The sequence below is a fragment of the Streptopelia decaocto genome, assembly GCF_964273445.1.
Source record: "Streptopelia decaocto genome assembly, contig: HAP1_SCAFFOLD_73, whole genome shotgun sequence".
In the NCBI taxonomy this organism is placed as follows: domain Eukaryota; kingdom Metazoa; phylum Chordata; class Aves; order Columbiformes; family Columbidae; genus Streptopelia; species Streptopelia decaocto.
In genome coordinates this window covers 517569-537612 of record NW_028115688.1, presented here as the reverse complement: position 1 = coordinate 537612, position 20044 = coordinate 517569, and the positions used below count along the sequence as shown (strand labels likewise).

Below are 20044 nucleotides of genomic sequence, written 5' to 3'. Positions count from 1 at the left end.
CAAGAGGGAGATGAAGAACACAGTGCGACTTGGCCTGCTCCCTCTCTTCTTCCGCATGAGTGACCAAGTGCTGAGTGTGGCCAAGGTACAGATTTCAAAGCCGAGCAGTGATGCAGGGAAGAGACCCCTGGGCGTTTGGGCCAGGGCATGTCCCCGGTCCCTAAGGGCAGAATCACCCCAGGAACAAAGCACAGAGCAGGGGGACACCAGGTCTCCTGCCCCAGAACATGGTGTCATCTCCCAGCTTCTGCTGTTCCGTAGGTTGCCAGGGAAGCCCTCCTCGGTGCCGCAGAACTGCTCAGGTGGAAACAGCTCAAACACCTGGTGCAGACAGAGCAGACATGGCGGATTGGAGAGAGCTTGGTGAGGACAACCCCCAAGGCCCAGGGCCCAGGCTGGACAGGGCTGCCCCACATGTCTGTGCTGTGGGCTCTGCAGATGTGCCTCGCCTGTCCTGCTGCAGCCCCGAGCTGCATCCTTGTTCCCTGTCGTCAAGAACAGAGCCCCCAGGGGCTCTTCCCTCTGCCCCGCAGCCAGCGGGAGGGAGGGCTCTCAGCACCCCTGGGACCCCTCCGCCTGTGTCTCTCTCTCAGCCCCACAGGGCTCCTGGCTGGAACACGTGGATGGCCGGGGGGGAAGGGGAATGTGGGTTGTTGTGGGGAGGGACTGGTCCGGCCAGCTGGGGAGGGACAGTGACGTGCTCACACCCTTGTGCTCTCTCCAGCTGGAGCGGGACAGGAGCAGAGCTCAAGAGCTCTTGAGCCTGAGCCTGCCGTACCTGAGGGATGCTCAGGCCAGCTTGCGAGAGGCGGCCGTGAGGTTCATCGGTGAGTCACAGCCCTCGGGTCCCTCTTTCGGCAGCCTGGCCCCAGTCCCCACTGCTGCCCTGGCACAAGGAGCAGCCCTGTGGCTGCCAGAGCCCCGGCTGCCCCGGACAGGGCCTTGGCCTCCCCTCCCAGCCCTGCCCACGCAGGTGGCCGTGGTGGCCGCCTCGCTCGGTCCCAGCATCTCGGCTCCTGCTCTCCCCTGGGGTCAGCCCTGATGAGGGGAGGGAGCAGGGGCTGACGGAACTCTGTGCCCAGGGCTGGCTGTGCGGCACCTGAGGGACCCAAGCAAGGAGAGTCTGTCTGAGATCTGCAGCGGTGAGTAGGGAGCGTGGTCTGGAGGGGATGCCTGGGGGTCTCTGCAGCCATGGGAGCTCATCTGGGCTCTGCTTCTTTCTGTTGCAGCCCTTCAGCCCTTGGAGGAGGACAGCGAACCCTCCATCTGCTCCCTGGCAACTAAGACCATTGTCATCGTGTGCTCTTCATGGAAGCGGCCAAGATCTCGATGGACCCTGAGAGCCCTGTGCTGCTGGCGCTAAACCAGGTGGAGGAGCAGCTCCTCTTGAGGAAAATGGCTGGATTGTAATAAAGAGCCCTTCTTGAAGTTGGGTCGGATGTCTGCTTTTCCAAGGACCCCAGAACCTCTATGAGTGCTCTGGTACTTTTGAGAGCACAACCCAGGATCATGGGCAAGGGTGATGTAGCAGACAGGAACACTTGCAATGAGCCGTTCCAGCAGCTGAGATGAATATCACCAAGGCACTGTTCGTTCTTGGAGTCACACACAGAAATGTCAAGTTCTGTCTGCCATCCAAGTCTGAGCTGGCCTCGTGAACTCCTTCTGCACCCAGGGGTGTTCAGAGACGGAATCTTTCCCTGTTGCACATAGAGGCCGTACTCTTGGTTTCCCTCTGGCCTCCTGGTGCCACTTCCAAAAGACGGGAGGCACCTCAGCCCTGTGGTGTGTCACCTGCTCTGCACTCATCTGACATGTCCCACATCATGAGGAATGGACACGGGGACCTCAGTTCAAGGAAGCATAACCCAGTGCTGCATTCAGGCAGTTTCCCATAGGATGTTTCTCCCAACATGAAGTGAACTCAAGACACTGTCTGTCCCACAGGCCTTCATGGAACCTCCAGGAATAGCTGATGTTTTTTGTGCTCACTTGGGTACATCTCACCTCACATCCAGGATGTGCGTGCTCACATCTCATCTGTACAATGCAGACATGGAGTGCTGACCTAGTCATTCAGTGTCATTCCATGGAGGGAAGAACAATCTCTGTGAGCTGGGGAGAGAAGTCAGGGCTAGAAATGGTGGTTGAGAGGGGCCCGTCCATGATGATGCCCTGGGGCAGATTCTGTGGGGTGTCCAGTGAACAGGGGCACAGCCCAGCCCCTGCTCTGCTGGTCCTGCAGGTCTCTGGCAGGAGCCTGGCTGTGAGAGGACACTGCTGTGTGCCAGCCCTGCACACACACGCTGTTCAGCTGTACACTGGTGTTTGAATCTGTGGGACACTATCGTAAGCATATGCTTGAAGATATAACCCATCGTGTATTGCCCATAGGAGATCACCTTTCTATCTGGAAAGGCTGTTGTGAGGCCAGCTCTGTCACAGCAGTGCCCATTGTCTGTCTCTGCCTGTGCTCACAGGACTGACACACAGCAGGATGGTGACCAAGCTGCCAGAGCACTCAGGCCTTGCACCAACACAAGGGATGAGAAGGAGAGTGTGGGAGTGGAACCAGAACAGCTCTGGAAGAACAAGCGCTGGTGCTCCCTGGCAGGGCTGACATGGAAGAGCTGTTTTCCCCTCCACCCACGCACAGGAACTGTCTCTGCAGCTCCAAAAAGCCCTTGCAGGAAAGATATACTGAAAAACAAGTCGCTAAACAGCCCTTTATTCTGTTTAGAGACAAGGAGAGCACTGCTGCTCATTTAAGCAGCCAACAGTTATAAAAGAAAAGCCAACAGTGAATTAGAAAGGGGATGACAACATTATCACAATTAGAAAACCACCAAAAACACAAGAAAATCCAGTTGACAGGCTGGGCTTGTAATTAGCTACATTAAAACTCCTATATAGAAGAAGATGGGCAGTTTATTGCTTCAGAAAACACTAGGATATGAGTTTCCACAGAGCATCCTTGAGCTGCTGGTTCCTCATGCTGTAAATGAGGGGGTTCACTGCTGGAGGAACCACCGAGTACAGAACAGACACCACCAGGTCCAGCCATGGGGAGGAGATGGAGGAGGGCTTCAGGTTGGCAAACATGGCAGTGCTGAGGAACAGGGAGACCACGGCCAGGTGAGGGAGGCAGGTGGAAAAGGCTTTGTGCCGTCCCTGCTCAGAGGGGATCCTCAGCACGGCCCTCAAGATCTGCACATAGGACACCACAATGAACACAAAACACCCAAATCCTAAACAGACACTAACCACAATAAGCCCAAGTTCCCTGAGATAGGAGTGTGAGCAGGAGAGCTTGAGGATCTGGGGGATTTCACAGAAGAACTGGCCCAGGGCATTGCCCTTGCACAGGGGCAGTGAAAATGTATTGGCCGTGTGCAGCAGAGAATAGAGAAACCCAGTGGCCCAGGCAGCTGCTGCCATGTGGACACAAGCTCTGCTGCCCAGGAGGGTCCTGTAGTGCAGGGGTTTGCAGATGGCAACGTAGCGGTCGTAGGACATGATGGTGAGAAGACAATACTCTCCTGAAAAAAAAAAGACAAACAGAAAGACTTGGGCAACACATCCCAAAAAGGAGATGGTCCTAGTGTCCCAGAGGGAATTGGCCATGGATCTGGGGACAGTGGTGGAGATGCAGCCCAGGTCGAGGAGGGCGAGGTTGAGCAGGAAGAAGTACATGGGGGTGTGCAGGTGCTGGTCCCAGGCTATGGTGGTGATGATGAGGCCATTGCCCAGGAGGGCAGCCAGGTAGATGCCCAGGAAGAGCCAGAAGTGCAAGAGCTGCAGCTCCCATGTGTCTGTGAACGGCAGGAGGAGGAACTGGGTGATGGAGCTGATGTTGGGCATTTGCTGCCTGTGGGCATGAGGACCTGTGCAAGGAGGAAAAGACAGTGGCATATCAGGGGAGACTTCTCTGAGGAAAATAAACATGCTGTTTCTCATGGAAAACCCCCTCCCTGATGGAGGGATGTTTCCGCTCATTCTGTTTCTACCAACTGAAGAAAAGAGTTCATCACAGTTTAAAATGGAGTTTGGGCATTTAGTTTCCATGAACACAGCTCTGGGGCAAGACCCTCTGAGCTGGTGTCAGAACAAAAACTAACCCACACTCCCACCCCAACCCCAGAGAGCAAGAGCACTAGGGACAGGTAGAGAAACAGGGAAGGACACTGCAGTGCTACCAGAAAATATAGCAAGGACAGAAAGGCAAACGGGCATGCTGTGGAACCTTCTCCTGACCCAGCTGTGCTGCTGCCACTCACATAATGACACTGTAGAGCAAGTACTTTTAGCACCTTTTTTGTGTACCACGTTCCAGGACCCCTTCACCTGGAGGTCCAGCTGCTGAGGTGGAGACTTGTGACCTGGACCCCATGGCTTTGGGGCAGAGGGTCTGCTGGGGAGGAGAGGAGACCAGGGGTTGCACTAGGAAATGTGTCTGCACTTCAGGGGATTGCAGGGGGGTCCTGAATCCCCTCCCCAGCATTTCTGGTCCACCTCCTTCTCCCTGCCCATGTCTGTGCTGCCTGCAGCTGTGTCTCTGTCCCTGGGTCTGCTCCCTGTCAGTGTCACAGACCCCGTCCCACCCGCTGTGTGCTCAGCTCTGTCCTGCTCACACCTCCTGGCACTGCCAAGGGGCAGCTCTGTGTGTGCAGGGGCTCAGGAGCAGCTCCTGACCTAACGAGACCTGGGGTCTCAGTGTCTGCTCCAATGAGAGAAATAAATCCCCATCTCCACTGCACACCCAGACGAGCAAGAGTGGAGAACTGAAAGCACAGACTCCTTCCCTTGCAGCTGTTGCTGTCTCGATGTCGTTGGTCAGAAGGACCCTCTGCCATGTGTGTGGGGGGATCTGGAGCTCTGAGCAGCCCTGACCCACACAGCGCCCTTCAACCCCACAAGCTCCCTGCCTGCCCTGCCGGGGGTCGCTCCTTCCACCCACAGCTGCTGCCGTGGGATCTCCCGGGCAGGCTGAGCGCTGACCCTGGCAGGCGGCAGAGTCCCTGCCCGGCACAGCCCTGGGGTGCAGGGACCCTGCTCTGCAGGACAGCCCTGGGCACCCCTAGGTGCTCCCCCTGCAATCGCCCTCAGCAGAAGCTGCCATCTTGCCCTGTTCCTCTGACAGTGCAGCAGCGAAGCGCTGGTCTGGACCATGTTCTTGTCCTCTACATGAGAAAAACTGTGAGAGAGACCTGACAGACCCTGTAAATTGTGGGATGTATCATCTTTAGGAGATCCCCCAAGAAATGCAGCTGCATTGTCCTACAGCCAGAGACTTACCGTGTTAGAACTGTGAAGATTTGTCTCTCAGTGAGCCCTCAGCAACCAACCCCCCACATTGCCTTTCCCCTCTCTATGCCTGGCTCCTGTGCCCTCGGTGCTGCAGGCAGAGCCCTCAGCCCTGCTGCGCTTTGCAGAGGAGCTGCTCCTGGGCAGAGCTGTCTCTCTGCAGCGCTGCCGCTGCCATGAGCTCCCTGTGTCCCAGGAGCCCAGCCCAGCTCAGCAGCACAGGAGCAGCCCATGATATCCCTTTCTCTGTCCCCTCTGGACTCCTCCAGGTGTCCCTGGGGCTCTAGGAGCACATCCTTTCAAACAACCTCAATTAATCAGTGATGTTGATTCTCTCTCCTCTTCAGAGACACATCATTGTCGTCTTTGTATTAAACAATGAATTACTATGAGAATCAACTTTTCTTGTCCCATCATTAGACAGGACACCAGGAAGATTACAGCAAAGGATCTAATTCCTCCAAGCTGAAGGAGGAATATCTTCAGTTGAATGAGTTCATGCATTTTATCCTGGTTTTATACTCCTAGGTCTAGAGAGACATTCATCAATCTTTGGCCATGTCATGTCTGTGCTCTGCAGCAAAGCCTTTGCACACATGGGCTCTTGGACACTTGGTACCAGGTTTCCTTGTGGCAGGTCAGAGCTGGGCTGGTGCCACAGCTGGGGTGGTTCAGCCCAGATGTGAGGAAATGTCCTCAGCCAGGGACCTGACTGGGGGAGCTGGAGCTGTCAGTGCTGCAGACAGAGCTGTGACGCGGATGGAATGAACTGCCAGGCAGGGTGGCAGAAGTGAGTTCATCTGGTCTGCAAGGACAGCAGCCGCCAAGCACAGCAACAGTCCAGATCAAAACTCAGCCCAGACCTGTAAGGCAATTCAAGGGCCCCATAATGAGCTGTTACTACTGCAGGAACAGTTAAACGAGAAACAAAGTCACTGTGTGGCCACTGATGAATTTAATAAGGGAAAGCAGCGATATTCTGTGTCTCTTGTCCTCCTGCAGGTAAATAATGGAAAGTGGCTCAGTGATCCCCTCCGCCAGTTCCCTCAGAACCCTCGGGTGTATCCCATCTGGCCCCACAGACTTGTGGGTTTCCAAGTGGTGTAGCAGGTTGCCAACCATTTCCCCTTGGATCATTGGGGCTTCACTCTGCTCCTCATGTCTGTCTTCTGCTTCCAGGGGCCGGGTACCTGGAGCACAACTGTTCTGACTGTTAAAGACTGAGGTGAAGAAGGCATTTAGTACCTCAGCCTTTCCACCTTTTTCACCCCCCACCACCTGGCTTCCTCCTTTTGTGCTCTGCCCGCTCCAACAGTTTGTCACTTGGTTATATGGTCAGTTTATCCTCAAGCCACTGAGAGCTTCTGTAAGCGGTGAGACAGCACACAAAGCCCATCCCCTCTGCTGCCCTCCCTTGGAATTCCCTAGAAATCTCTACAAACCCACTAAAGGAGCAGCTTCACTGCTGTTCAGATCAGCCAGCCAGGTGAACACGGGGCTCTGGAACATACCACAGGGCAACAGGGCAGTCCCAAGGGGACATGAGGGCAAAGGGGGACCTGGAGACACCTGAGAGCACCCAGGTGCCCAGGGCTGAACTGGCCTGTTCCTCCCAATGGGACATGATGCCCCTCGCTCCCCAGGCGCAGGGTCACAGTGGGGCCCTTTGTGACCTCACATGGTGACACCCACTGCCCTGCCTGTGCTCAGCGCAGCTGCAGCCCCAGCCCACACTGTCCGGCAGGACGGTGACGAGACAGGGTGCGAGCACGGAGCTGGCGAGAGCCCCCGAGCGTAGCCCACGTCTTTCATTGAGTTTGAGATTTAGAGAATCCTTTTGGTTGGAAGCGAACCTTTAAGATCATCGAGTCCAACCATACCCTCACTTCAGCTGCCCCTGGCAGACTCCCCTCTGCCCCCGGCAGACTTGTGCTGAGGACTCCCCAAGTGCAGCCCACGTCTTTCCCGGCTGCCCTTGGCAGACTCGTGGTGTTTCACCAAGTCTTCCCAATTCCTCACCCATACCTCTTTCCCCAAACCCACGAGATGGCAGACAAACACCTCACCTGCCCCGTGGTGGCCCTGGAGGAGGACAGGGCTCCCCAGGAGAGCAGCTCTCCAGCAGAGCCCCAGGAGCTGTGCATGGCCCAGGACCTGGAGATGGGTGAGTGAGGGGCCCTGATTGTCTGGGCAGGGTGGGGGCCAGCGAGCGCTCCCTGCTCAACACCAGGATCACGTTTCCCTGCACGCTGGCAGGGGGGTTCCACAGGTGTTGGCCATGATGCTGCCTGAAGCCCATGGCTGCTCCGAGCTGGGAGCCGGCCCCAGCACAGCCTGTGCTGGCAGAGGGGACCCAGCTCCTGCTGCAGGGCACGGGCAGCGAGAGGCAGCTGGGCAGGCAGGAGGCAGCCGTGCCGTGGGACGGGGACCTTTCCTGCCCGTCTGAAGCGAGTTCCTCACCTGCTGCACTGGGGGCTTTCCCCGTCCTGCCTGGCTCCAGCATCGCAGCCCGTCTGCCGGGCACCCTCCAGCCCTGACATGCACGGGGAGACTGTGCCGGGGGATGATCCAGGTCAAGACTCCAGAGGGAAAGGAAGGTTGCTCAGGGCACAGAAGTCAGAGTGTAGAGTTGTTGCACTTTTGGCAAAGTGAGCAGGGGAACATGCTGTTTTCCAAAACTGCTCCTTGACCAGGAACTTTCAAGAGCAGTGTTAGGCTTCCCCCAGTTTTTCTGTGTGGGAGCTTAGAGCTTGTTTTCCTGGGTGCTCCTGTACAGAACTCAACTTTTAAATCTGCTTCTGTGCAAGAACATGGACTCATCTCTCTTCCAATGTGGTTTCTTGGCAGTCGTTGCTGAGGGAATGGCTCCGCCGCAGAGGATCCTCTTTCCCCCAGAGAAGATTTGCATGGCCTGGCAGCACAGCCAGAGAGCTGGAGCAGGACTGCACAACCTGGGCAACACGTGCTGGCTCAACTCTGTCCTGCAGTGCCTGACCTACACCCCGCCTCTGGCCAACTACCTGCTCTCTGGGGAGCACAGCCGGGCCTGTGAGTACTTTTGGCAACATTCCTTGTACATCTGTTGAGCAGGGCCCAAGGGCTTCCAGAATCTGGAAGCCGATCTAGGAGAAAAGTGGCCCTCCTTTGTCAGCTCCCTGAGTTGGTGTTCTCGGAACACTCAAGCCTAGAAGCAGCTTGTTGTATCTGGATGTGTTCATCTTCAGAAAGGCACCTCTTTCTATCCCAGGCTCTTGGTCCCTGTTCCTGCAAGTTAAACTCCTTTGCTTATTGCACAGAAAGCTTCCGTCAGTTCAGCATCCCTCTGAAGAAAGTTTTCTGTGCATTAAAATGTCCCGGGCTTGTTGGGACTTGGGCACCTTGGGAGGAATGGAGAATTCTTAAACTGCAAGACCTCCATTAGGTTTCCCATCGCTGTGGATATTTTGCAAACCTCAGGAGCTTCCCTCTCCCATTCCTCCCTCCCTCTCCAGGTCGCCGGAAAATCTTCTGCGTGATGTGCAGGATGGAAGAGCACGTTCAACAGGTCCTGCATTCCTCAGCCAGTGCCATCGAGCCTTGGGCTGTCGTCGATGTTCTCACACGTGAGTCCGTGCAGGTGCTGTGACATGATTGATGCCATTCTTGTAGGAGAGAACTAGTAACTTCTTCTTTCTTAGAAATAGGAGAAAATTTTGAGCATGGCAGGCAGGAGGATGCCCACGAGTTCTTACGCTGCATCGTGGATGCCATGCAGAGAGCTTGTCTGAGAGGAAACAGAGAGTAAGCAAGCAAATTGCCCAAGCCCTTTGTTCCCAAGCCCTTTGGAGTCCTTGATGTCCTCCCTTCAAGGAGAACTATGCCCAGGGCTTTCAGACAAAGCCAGACTCTGGGAGGAGATAACTCCACCTTCCCGTTGGTTTGCAGCTTGGACATCTCCTCTCAAGCCACTACCATCGTCCATCAGATCTTTGGGGGCTTTCTGAGATCCAGAGGTACTTTTCCACAGCTATTGCTCTCCTTGGAATTGTCTGTGCCCTGCTGTCTGCCTGCAACAACAGCCGATGGTGTGATTGGTGCAGTGGGTGTGAAGAGGGTAACCCGGCACAGTCAGTCGACTTCCCCTGTTGCTGAGCATTTCCATCTGCCTTCCAGTCACATGCTGGAGCTGCCAAGCGGTGTCCGATTCCTACGAGGCCTTCCTGGATGTTCCTCTGGATATCAAAGTAAGAGAGTTTGTAATTGTGCTTCAAGACGTCCCAAGGCCCCTGTAGCTTTCCAGATTCCACACAGTTGGCTTAAGACTGTATCTGACAAGAGAGGTTGGTGGTGGGCAGGAGGTGGAATGGACTGTGTTCTGCAGAGGCCATGGCAGGGGTCATGGTGCTGGTTTCAGCTGGACAGGCACACGTGCCCCTCTCTGCACTGTGACGTACCCTCCTCCTTCTTCCCTTGCCCTCCCTCAACACCTGTCTGGCTCCCAGGCTCGTGGGGGTGTTGTTTCCATCACTGGTGACACCCATACCATCGTAGCTGAACTGTGCAGTGCCACAAAGAGGTGGAGAACCCTAGGAATCCCTGAGAAATGAGGGAGATGTTCAGCATCACACCCTCTTTCTGCCTCCTGGGCACTGCTTGCGGGTTCACAGTGGGTGTCCTCAGCGTCATCAAGCTGTTTTTTTTGCGTAAACTCCTCGTAACTGTTTGGGTGTGGGAATTTCCCAGAGCTCAGGGCTCTCCCTTCTCACTCCTCCAGGCAGCCACATCTGTCACCGCAGCTCTGGAAGACTTTGTGAAACCTGAGCACCTGGATGGTGAAAACTGTTTTAAATGTAGCAAGTAAGGCTATTATTGATGATGTTTTCATACTGGATCCTGTGCGAAGGTGTCATTGAGCAGAAGTCAGCTTTTCACATTGGATTAAGGCACAGTAATGAGACACAGGTTTTTAAACATGGCATTATGGTACTGAATAGCCTTAAAAGAGCACAGGGATGTGTGAGACAGGAAAGGCTGTCTGGCCTTTGGGGGAAAAAATGGTGTGTTTCAGCCCTTGGCTCTGTCCTGGCTTTCAAGGTGTGACAAGACGACTGCCGCCTCCAAGAGGTTCACAGTCCATGGCGCGCCCAAGGTTCTCACGGTGTGTCTGAAGAGGTTTGAAGCCTTCACCGGCGACAAGATCAGCAAGGTGTGTGCACAACTGGAGTGCAACGTGCTCTTCCTGGAGCGGGTTTCCCAAAGCTGGACGCTCTGTCGCAAGCTGCTCATGTTGAGATTTTCATGTTCCCTTCTGGGGACAGTTCCTGTGGGAAGACAAATGTGTCCTCTGCTCCCACAGAGCTGCTTTGGTCCAGATGAGTTTCCTGCCACCCAACTCATGACATATTGCTGTGTCCTGAAGTGTTCCAGGGTCATTGCTGAGCCCTCCTGGTCTCTCCGTAGGTTGTGGAGTATCCCCAGTACCTCGATCTTCGCCCGTACATGTCTCAGGCAGCCGGAGAACCGCTCCTCTACTCATTATACGCCGTCCTGGTGCATGAAGGTGACAGCTGCCGTGCAGGACACTACTTCTGCTACATAAAGGTGAAAAGCGACTTCCTTCTGAACAAAGGAAAAATGTATCCTGGGGAAAACTGACTTTCCTGGCCGTGTTACTGACAGCCAAGGATTTGAGGGGAGAAGGTTTCCTCAGGGGCTGGAATGCATATGTTTTGAACACTTCTGGTTTGGCAGTTTTTGGCCTGTGTTTTGTGGAGAAGCCGTGCCATTCATCTCCAGATATCGACGCTTTTCTTTGCAGGCCAGTGATGGACTGTGGTACCACATGAATGATGAGACTGTGAATCTTTGCAACAGTGACACAGTCCTCAGGCAGCAAGCCTATTTACTGTTTTACATCAGGTAATCACAAGTTTAAACTGTGTTCAGAACACATTTCCTTTTCCTGGCTTTGCTATTTTTCTTCTCATCCTCCTGAGCGTTTCTGTCATAGCAGACAATTACCACCTACATTGTTCAGCCCAACCACATTTCCCATTTGTGGTCTTAGTTGCATCTTCTTCCTGTCATATAAACTGTTCCAAGAAAATGCCGGAACTCAGAGGAGGCTGCAAGAACAGCCCTCAACAAAGATCCCTCTTTTTTTCCCCAGGTGCTCTGATTTGGAAGTTGGACAAAGGGCTTCTTCCTCACCAGCACCACCAGAAGCCCGTTCCCTCCTCAGTCAGTGGGCGGCCGGCAGCAAGCAGGTGCGTTCTGTGGGAACACAGCATCTGCCCCATAGGACTAAGGCGGCTGTGAGGAGGTGGTCAGGGCACCAGATGGACAGCGGGTTTCTTTTGGGAATCTTGGCAGCGCTCTCTTTTCCCTCCCACGCGGCAGCTTTCTGCACAGTTGCAGCACGGCTCCCACGCCCAGCATCCACCTGGATCCATCCCATTTGTCCTCCCTGGCCCCTCTGCAGCCTCCAGGAGCCTTTGAGAGGCCCTTAGCTGTCCCCTCACAGCTTCTGGGGGTTCTCCACTGGTGGGTCCGGTCAGGAGGAAAGGGCAGGAGCTTCTCACAGCTCTCTTTGCAGGACATGGTGGGGGGCATGGAGGACTCTCCAGAGGACAGCAGCTCATCCGCACCAACCATCACCAGCCAGCAAAGCCGGGCAAGAGCGCAGGAGGCAGCTGCAGGCTGGCCGTGCCCCGTCTGGCCAGCCAGGATCAACAGCAGCTCCTCCGTGGGCTCCTGCTTGCGTCACTTCTTCCACGGCTTTCTCAGGCTGGTGTTCAGAAGGAAAGCTGCGTGCCCACTGCGCTGTCACCCCCGTGAGCGTGTGCTCCACTCTGCACGAGAGGACAGCAGCAAAGAGGAGCAGGGATTCAGCCCTTCTGCCCACTGCCAGGAGAACGGTGCCAGGGAGAGGCCCAGGAGCAGATCCCCGCACTGGGGCAAGGATCTCCGCAGCTGGGTTGTGGAGACCGGGGACTACGAACACTCAGACAGGAGGAGGGGGAGAACCAGTCCCCTGAGCTGTGATCCCACTCACAGGGACGAGGCAGCTCCAAGACCCTCCGATGGCAGCGCCCAGCCTGCACCAGCACCTCCAGTGTCCTCCACCAGCAGCTCCCAGTCTCTTCCTGCCACCAGAGCTGCTCAGGGGCAAACCCGGCCAAGGCGGAGAGATCGGAGCAGATCCCCGCGGCGGGACTATGATCTCCGCAGCTGGGTTCTGGAGATCACAGACCAGCATCGCTCAGGAAGGAGGACGAGGAGCTGGAGAACAAGTCCTCCACGGTGTGACCGAGCCCTAAGGCATGATGCAGCTCCAGGGCCCTCCAGCGGCAGCTCCCAGTGTCGTTCTGCACCCACAGCTGCTCGGGGGCAGACCCAGCTGAGGCAGAGGGAGCGGAGCAGATCCCCGCGGCGCCGCTATGATCTCCACAGGCAATTTGTGGAGATCACGGACTGTGACCCCTCAGCACAGAGGAGGAGGACGAGCAGGAAGGCTTCAGTGCCCTGGAGATGCAGATGAGGAAAGCGGTTGGTGGTGACGGGGACAGATTGCAGCCTGGATGAGGGAGGACACAGCATCTGACGCCTGTGATGCTGGAGAGGAGGAAGAGGAGGAGGAAGAGTCCAGGAAGCAGCAAAGCTGCCCCAGCAGGGACCAAGCTGCCCCAAGTGCACCAGCAGCCAGTGCTGCCTGTGGCAGGAAGAGCTCAGAGAGCCCTTCCAGAGCCACGGGCAGCTCTGCCGGCCGGCCCGCCTGCCCACAGGCCCTGGAGGAAGAGCTGAACCTGCGTGCTACGGCTGGGATCGCTGCTCAGAAACACTCACTGGGCACCAGAGGGCAGAAAAGCCAAAGACACGGTTAAAAACAAACTCTTGTTGGCCTCGTGTGTCTCATTTATGGGATGTTTGCTTCTCTGTGGGTTTTGAGGCAATTGGAGAAATCCCCATTCTGAGAAGTCTCTGTGGTGGGTTTTGGGAGCTGTGTGTTGTGTGTGCCCATCTTGCCGTCTCTTCTGTTTCAATGTGGAGTTGTAAGGAGCCATTGGAAGGGGGAATGTTGTTTTTGGAACTGATCTGGCACCTGACCCCAGCAGGGGAAGGACTCAGAGACATCAGCCTACGAATCCGTAACGTAAAACAAAGTCCATTTGAAATAATCCCAGAATCCAAACTGATTACTGTATTTTAAAAGTTAATCTAGGGGGAAGGGTAACCAAAGAGCCAGGAATCCATATTTTGAATAAATCAGTAAGGTTAGAGGGTTGTTAGAGTTAGATGAATGAGACAGGTAGACTGAGGCAAGCAGTGGGTAGTCTGTAACCCTGCAGTGCCAGCCGATGGGGAGCAGGGGAGGGATGTGCAGCTGGATCGGTGGATATGTAAGCGGGGGGTTTTGTCCTATTCCCTGTGCCTGTCTTTGGGTAGAACACCTGGTCTTGCCAAATGGTTTATAAAATACACTTTGCTGAGAGATCCTGCCCGGGCTCTTCTCTTGGCGAGGCGATTGTTTCCTACAGCAGGATTTGCAGCAGAAGTTTGGCAGGACAAGAGGCCCATGCGGTCAGACAGCACAGCAGACACTGGAACGTGGGGTCACGGGCACCAAACCCAGCTCGGGTGGGAACCAAGAGGGTGCCCTCGTGGTCAGGGTCTAAAGCACCATCTGTAGCATCTGCCCGTCCTTCTGAGTGCCCAGAGCCTCCTTCCTGGGGCCAAATCCTCATGTTTAGGGTCCCCACGTGTCTTTCATCACCCATGGCCTTTGCTCAGGGCCCACAGCCTCATTTTCAGGTGGAGCTCGCTGCCCGGCAACAACCGCCCGGAAGTCTGTGGACAGTCAGTGGATGAAATGCAGCCAATCACATTTGAGGAGGCAGGGCAAGTCATGTGATTGAAATGTAAGCAGCCAATCAAGCTTTGAGACCTGCAGGACAGTTGATGACAGTGGGACAAACTGGGCAGTGATCAGGGGCAGGCTGTGCTGGCGCAACAATCACACCTGGTGGTAGTGCGGCACATGGATGATTGACAAACATTCTGACCAATCATTTGGTGGGGAGAGCAAGTGGGAAATCCCAGACAGCCAATCAGAGGAAACAGTGCCTCAGGGAAGGCAGACACTATGGAGGGAGTGACCCCTCAGGCAGCCAATCAGAGAAAGCATCGCCTCAGGGCAGGGTGGGCCCCAAACCAGGGGAGAGTCACAGCCCAGGCAGCCAATCAGCTGCAGGATCAGCTCAAGGGAGGAGACTGACAGCCCTCCCGACCAATGGTGGCACAGCCCAGGTGGTTGCTGTGCGGGCGGCCAGGGTGAGTTTTGCCATGGCGGCCGTGGAGCTGCCCCAAGGCTGAGCAGCCCCGGCCCAGCCCTGGGGCCCTTTTTCCTCCCTCTGGGGCCCTGGGGCTGTTGTTGCTGCCTCTGGCTCAGGTGTGCGTGGGCTGCTCTGGGCTTGTTCTCCTGGGCGGGGGAGGGGGCAGGGGGCACTTGGTGGAGAGGAGCTGCTGGGGCTGGAGCTGGAGAGAGCAGGAGAAGGGGAAGCAGCTGGAGGGTGAAGTGCAGGGGATCCCCACAGCTGCTGCTCCAGCTGCACAGAGACAGCTGCCCCTCTGGGTGAGGAAGAGTCCCTGTGAGCAGCCTCAGCAGAGCAGATCACAAACGTGCCCCGCAGGGTCTGTGTCAGTGAGGAAAATTACTGTACGGCTGTAGAGTGTGTGTGTGTGGTGTGTATCCGGGAAGCCTCGTGGTGTAAGAGCTGTAGAACACCGATGTGTTCTCTTAGGTGCAGGATGGGCGAGCGACTGGAGCTACAGAATAGGAGGGGAGGAGAAGACAGACAGACAGAAGTGCCTGAACTCCACAGCTTGCCTGGCAGTGCAGAGAGCAGGAACTGTGGTGAGTCCTGGGCCCTTGGTGACATTTCACCCTGTTTTGTGTCCCAGTCCCTCCCTGCTCCCTCCTCTTTCCTGCTGTACCCTTCTTCCTCTTCATCTCTTCTCTCTCTGTCCCTCTGCTGCTTCCTCACCTATTCCTCCTCCCTTCTGAATCTCTGTGCAGGGTTTCTCGTATCTCCCTCTCCGTCTCCACACCTCTGTGTTCTCATCATCCCTGGTTTCTCTTTGTCGTCATTCTGGTCTGTTGCTCTGTCCTGCTCCCTGCCCCATCATTGCTCACTGTATCCCTCTGTCCTGCTCCCTGCATCTATTCCTGCCCCTCTTCTTTTTCACTCCCTCTCCATCTTGCTGCCCACCCCAGGATTTTTTCACCAATCTCTATCCTGCCCCCAACCCTTGTTGTTGTTTGTCTCTCCTGCTCCCTTTCTGTCTTTCTGCCTGTCTTCCCTTTCCCTGTTCTTCTTTCTCCATCTCTGTCCAGATTACTGCTCCTTTTCCTTCTTGATGTCTTTCTGTCCTGGTTTTCTTTCTGTCTTCCTTGCCTGTTCCCAGTCCCATCCTTTCTCACTATATCTCCCCTGTCCAGCTGGCTCTGCCTTTTCTTTGTCTTCTCTTCCTCTTTCCTGCTCCTCAGCCCTCTTTTCCTCTTCCTTCAGCTCATTGCTGCATGTTTCCCTTTTCCAGTCTCTTCATTTTGATCCGAACTTTGCTTTATTCCTCAGACTTTCTTTTTGTCTCTCCATCTGTACATCCCCCTCCCTGTCTTTCTCTACCCCCTTCCTGCTTCTCCTCCTCCCCCCTCCCCATCCCTCTGTCCTGCTCCTCAGCCCTGCTGTTTCTTCCTCCCTGTCTCATCATGGCTCCTTGTCCCTTTTTGCCTTGATCTCTCCATCTCTCCATCCTTTTCCCTGTGTGTTTCTTTCTCTCTGGGCTCCTCTGTCTTCTCTCTTGTCTGATTTGTCTCTCTCTAGTCCTCTGTCCTTCTCCCCAGCAGCTTCAACTGAATGACCAGGTGTCCGTGCACTCTGGTGTTTCCTCATCCCTGCCCTGGGGAAGATCTGTGTCTGTAGGGCTGGGGATCATTTAGGAGCTGGTCTCCTTCTGCAGACAGCAGAGCTGGGTGCAGCTACAGCAGAGGTTGTTCTCAGCTGCTGCTTATGCAGCTTGTTGGAAGAGCAGCTGTGGGCCTTCTTTGGAAGGGAGGTTTCTTGTTCTGTGCTAACTGCTCCTCGGGACCCTGCACAGGAGTGGTGTTGGGGTCTGCAGGGACGGGTGGGACCTGCTGTGACTCCTGGTGAATGTGAACTCAACTTGTCCTGATGGCCTCGAATGAAACCAGACTGACTGTAGATGGTTTTCTTGCCTGTTTCAGTTCTGAACTACATGTTTGGCACTAAAGAATTGAGACTTTGTGCTGTTTTCCAGATGTCAGTGGCTGCGAATCAGCTGAGAACATCACTGCCTTATGTACCAGGGCAGGTGGTCTGTGATCAGGGATGTGGACTTGCATAGCAGTGCTTTTATGAACATTTTATGTTCTTTGCCACTTGAAAGCCCTTCATTTTCCTAGAAATTTTAAGATGATATTTCTTATTTGAGGTTCAGACTCTGGTTGGACTTGATGTTGAATGGTCCATATAATGGGGTCCATAAAATAAGAATCTCGCTTCCTTGTTGTTTTCTTACACTGTCTGAATTTGGTAAGCGAAATAAAGAGTGGTTGACAGTGTCTGTTTTTTGAGAGTAACGTATTCCTGACTCTCCCTCTTTGTATGGTGAAGGTTTCTGCCTGCACTATGACTTTGCTGGGCTGTGAGGCTGTGTTGGAGCAGCAGAGGTAAGAAGTGGTGGCTTTAAAGGCATTGAAGCTGTGGTAAAACTAGCAGGAAAAGCTAGTTTCTTCCTAGAGAGCTGCCTGACAAAAATAGTTACAAGTAAAGACCCTTGAAGTTGGCTTTTTTTTTTTTTTTTAATTTACTCTTAATATGGAGCTTTTTGTATTGATTGATTGACTGATTGATTTCTGGGAAGCAAGAAGTGAGAGCCTGTGCACTCCCATAGGCAGCGCTGCCTCCCAAATAGGTGCACACTTCTCCAATTTCTGTTCCTTCCATGCTGGTGTAGAACAAGGCCATGCAGTAGTGTGTAGATGTGGTGATTCCAATGTGGCTATGAGGTCACAGCCCCACGGTGACGTGCTGTGCTGTGTCTTGGCAGCAGCAGCATCATGGTGCGAGCGTGGGGCCATGGTCCTCACCCTCCTCCTCCTCCTGGTGTCCCTGCCAGCCCGGGACGCCCAGGCTGCTCCAGCCGAGCGCAGGGAGCAGGTGGGCGGGCAGGGGCAGCACCAGCCCCGAGCAGCTCAGCAGGGCAGCAGTGGGGCCAGGCCTGGGGCCGGGGCCGGGAGAGCAGCCGGGCTGGGCTGGGCAGGGCGAGCCAGGCAGCACCAGGGTGTGGGCAGGGGGCAGACGCCCCGCAGGGAGGGGAGAGGGGCTGCGGCTGCTTCAGGGGCAAGTTCTGGGCAAGCAGGGGCTGGGAGTGGTGGCCCAGGGGCAGAAACCAGCACTGAGTCCCTGTGGGGCCCTCCCTGCCCCCCAGCCTCGTGCCACACGGCCCCATCCCAGGGCATGCTTTGAGCCTTTGGGCCTGTTTCAAATCAAAGCTGGGATTGCTTTGGCCCTTTGGGCCAGTTTTGAGCTAAATCTGGGCATATTCATGCCCTTTGGGGTCATTTCTGCCTAGACCTGGGAGTTCTTTGGCTTTGCAGTCCAGTTTCTACCCAAATCTGGGGCTGTTTGGGCCACTTTTGGCCGTTTTTTCCTCAAATCTGGGCATAGTTTGACTTTCTGGTCCGATTTCACCACAAATCTGGGGATGTTATATCCCTTTTTGGCCAGTTTTGATCCAAATCTAGTGGTGCTTTGTTTTTTCTGGCTCTTTTTACCCGATATACTCAGGTGCTTTTGCCCATTTTTTCCCCTAATGGAGGTGCTGTGATCCCAAATATGGGATGTTTTCACCTTTGCCAGCAGTTTTGCTCCCAAATGTGGACGTTTTTGCCTCTTTTGGCCACTTTTTGCCCAAATACTCAGAATCTTTTGCCTGTATTGGCCAATTTAGCCCCCAAATATTTGGAATATTTAGTCATTTTTCCAGTTTTCTCCCTAAATAGGGCTATTTCTCTGCAATGTATGGGCATTGTTGTCCTAAATATGTTGTGCTGTGTTTTGTTTTGTTTTTTCTCTCTTCTTTATGTCCTCTTTTACCCAAAATGCAGGAGTATTGCTCTGTGAGCCTGGAAACCTCTCTGATCTGTGCTTGACTCCAGGCCATGGCATTGGCAGAGCTGATCGAGCTTCTCAGCTGGATCCTGGTTATGAGCCTTGGGCTGTCCCAGAGGTAAGTTGTCACTGTCTGTCTGCTTGAAGGAATAAACACTCACATTTTAATAGGTTATTCATGTGTGATTGTACCCAGGATCATCTCAGAGGCTTTCCAAAAGCTTTTTGTGTCTTGGTGGTGTTACACAGACAAGTCATAAATACTATTTGCCTGCAAACCTGCTAGGTCTCAGCAAGAAGGTCACCCATGTTCCATTTCTAGCTGTGGGAACATACACCTTTGTATGTGTCCTGTGTCATTACCTCACCCCCTCCCATCACTGCAGGTGACTGAGGAAGAAGGAGATCACAACATGCCATGGAAGCTCCTCACCTGTGTTTGACTCCCTGTTTGGTTCCTGCAGTCCATGGTGATCAAGCCTTTTGGTGTAATCCTGTTCCTGAGCCTGGGGGCAATCCCAAGGGTAAGTGTTCAGCCTTCATTGGTCACTGGCCTTTTGCATTTGTTAATATTTGGTTTATTATTTGTTAACATTTTCCTGCAATAGTTGTGCCTTGCAGTAGCCAGCAGGCTCTTTGCTAGAAGAAACATGGATGATCATTTTTTGCCCTGGTGCTCCATGCTCCCACCTTAGCGGGGGTTTCGTTTTGTGTGTGTGAGAGGTTTCCTGGTCAGAAGGCCCTGAGAGGCCCCATGTTTGTCCATCTGGTTCTTGAGGGGTGTTGCATGTGGCCTGGACACAGTAGTTTGGAAGCTGCCAGGTCCCAGCCAAGGGATCTGCAGCCCCTCTGCAGCTTTGGAAATTTCAGCATGCGTCTGGGCCCCATGTTGTTGCCTGACCCCCGACCAGGCACTGCAGGTCACTGAGGACAAGGTAGATCACAACGTGAAATGGAAACGCTTTTCCTTCCTCCTTGATTCCAGCCGTTCCTGTAGGCAGCGGCCACTTGACTTCTTGACTTGAGTCTGTCCGTGAGCCTCGGGGCGATCCCACAGGTACGACCTTGGAACAAATGAGCATTTACATGTTAATTTTCTGTTCCTGTGAAGTTTAGCTTGCTACTTTCTTGGCTGACGCTCGGTCACGCAGAGGGGAAGTGGGTCCGGCTCAGTGCTGTGCCCCAGAGGGCTCTGCCTTGCAAAGCTCTCTGCCAACTGCTCCATCTCTGCGCTGCTCGCAGTGCCGGCTGCCAAGCCATCAGCAGGTTGGGGCTGAGTTTAGAGCTGGGTGAGCTCCAGGGAGTCCTTTCTCCTGACAGCTCCAGGCCTGGTTAGTGGCCACTGCAAGTGCTGGATAAATGTTGGCAAGATGCTCCTGATGGGAAGGGAGAGAGGAGCTGCCACTGGGATGGGTTTGGATCCTGAGGACACAGTGGTGGGTGACAGGGGTGGCCATTGCGGAGGGGCAGTGTGAGCTCTGGCGCTGCTGTCTCCAGGTCGGAGACCAGCCACCATGCTGGTTCACCAGATCTTTGGCGGATCCCTGTGGTTCCGTGTTGAGCGCTGG

At 54.6% G+C, this 20044-nt stretch overlaps 1 protein-coding gene across 1 annotated transcript; it reads right to left on the bottom strand.

Annotated features, from left to right (window-relative positions):
* Positions 1–2946: 2946 nt before the first annotated feature.
* LOC309452664 (olfactory receptor 14A16-like) lies at positions 2947–3861 on the bottom strand (the record flags this gene model as incomplete). Its single annotated transcript, XM_082077304.1, has 1 exon — positions 2947–3861. One exon carries the CDS (start codon positions 3859–3861, stop codon positions 2947–2949), a length of 915 nt encoding a protein of 304 aa, XP_081933430.1.
* Between the last annotated feature and the right edge of the window lie 16183 nt (positions 3862–20044).